The sequence below is a fragment of the Limulus polyphemus genome, unplaced genomic scaffold (genome assembly GCF_000517525.1).
Source record: "Limulus polyphemus unplaced genomic scaffold, Limulus_polyphemus-2.1.2 Scaffold636, whole genome shotgun sequence".
In the NCBI taxonomy this organism is placed as follows: Eukaryota; Metazoa; Arthropoda; class Merostomata; order Xiphosura; family Limulidae; genus Limulus; species Limulus polyphemus.
The window spans coordinates 148944-149640 of record NW_013666246.1 but is presented as its reverse complement, the minus strand read 5'-3'; the positions used below and the strand labels follow the sequence as shown (position 1 = coordinate 149640).

The 697-nt window shown below is 27.5% G+C and overlaps 1 protein-coding gene across 3 annotated transcripts in view; it reads right to left on the bottom strand.

Annotated features, from left to right (window-relative positions):
- Positions 1-697, bottom strand: part of LOC106459605 (glutamate receptor ionotropic, kainate 2-like) — a 31968-nt gene that overhangs the window by 12956 nt on the left and 18315 nt on the right. For all 3 annotated transcript variants that reach the window (XM_022386134.1, XM_022386136.1, XM_022386135.1), the window contains one exon: positions 248-361. In XM_022386134.1, coding sequence (XP_022241842.1) covers positions 248-361 — 114 coding nt within the window. The remainder of the gene's footprint in view (positions 1-247; positions 362-697) is intronic.

The window sequence follows — 697 nt, the reverse complement described above, 5'->3', positions numbered from 1 at the left end:
AAGTTACTAACAGTATTGTAGCAATAATGGTTCATTTCTATATAGATTAAGTTACTAACAGTATTGTAACAATAATGGTTCATTTCTCGGTAGATTAAGTTACTAATAGTATTGTTACAATTATGGTTCATTTCTCAATAGATTAAGTTACTAACAGTATTGTAACAATAATGGTTCATTTCAATATAGATTAAGTTATTAACAGTATTGTAACAATAAGGGTCCAATTATCGATAGATTAACTTACCATCAGAGATGTAACAGTAAGGGTTCTATTCTTCAGAGAGGCTTTAACTTCTGCGAAAGCTTTGGACATATTTCCAGTGATGCTGATTCCCATGACAGTATTCCAATCTCCAGCCTGATTTGCAAATATAAGTTGTAACGTTTAGTATATTGTAAATATAAGTTGTAACGTTTAGTATATTGTAAATATAAGTTGTAACGTTTAGTATATTGTAAATATAAGTTGTAACGTTTAGTATATTGTAAATATAAGATGTAACGTTTAGTATATTGTAAATATAAGTTGTAACGTTCAGTATATTGTAAATATAAGTTGTAACGTTTAGTATATTGTAAATATAAGTTGTAACGTTCAGTATATTGTAAATTTAAGTTGTAACGTTTAGTATATTGTAAATATAAGTTGTAACGAAACTCCCACATGTACCAAGGTGCGTATTTGTAAATGACG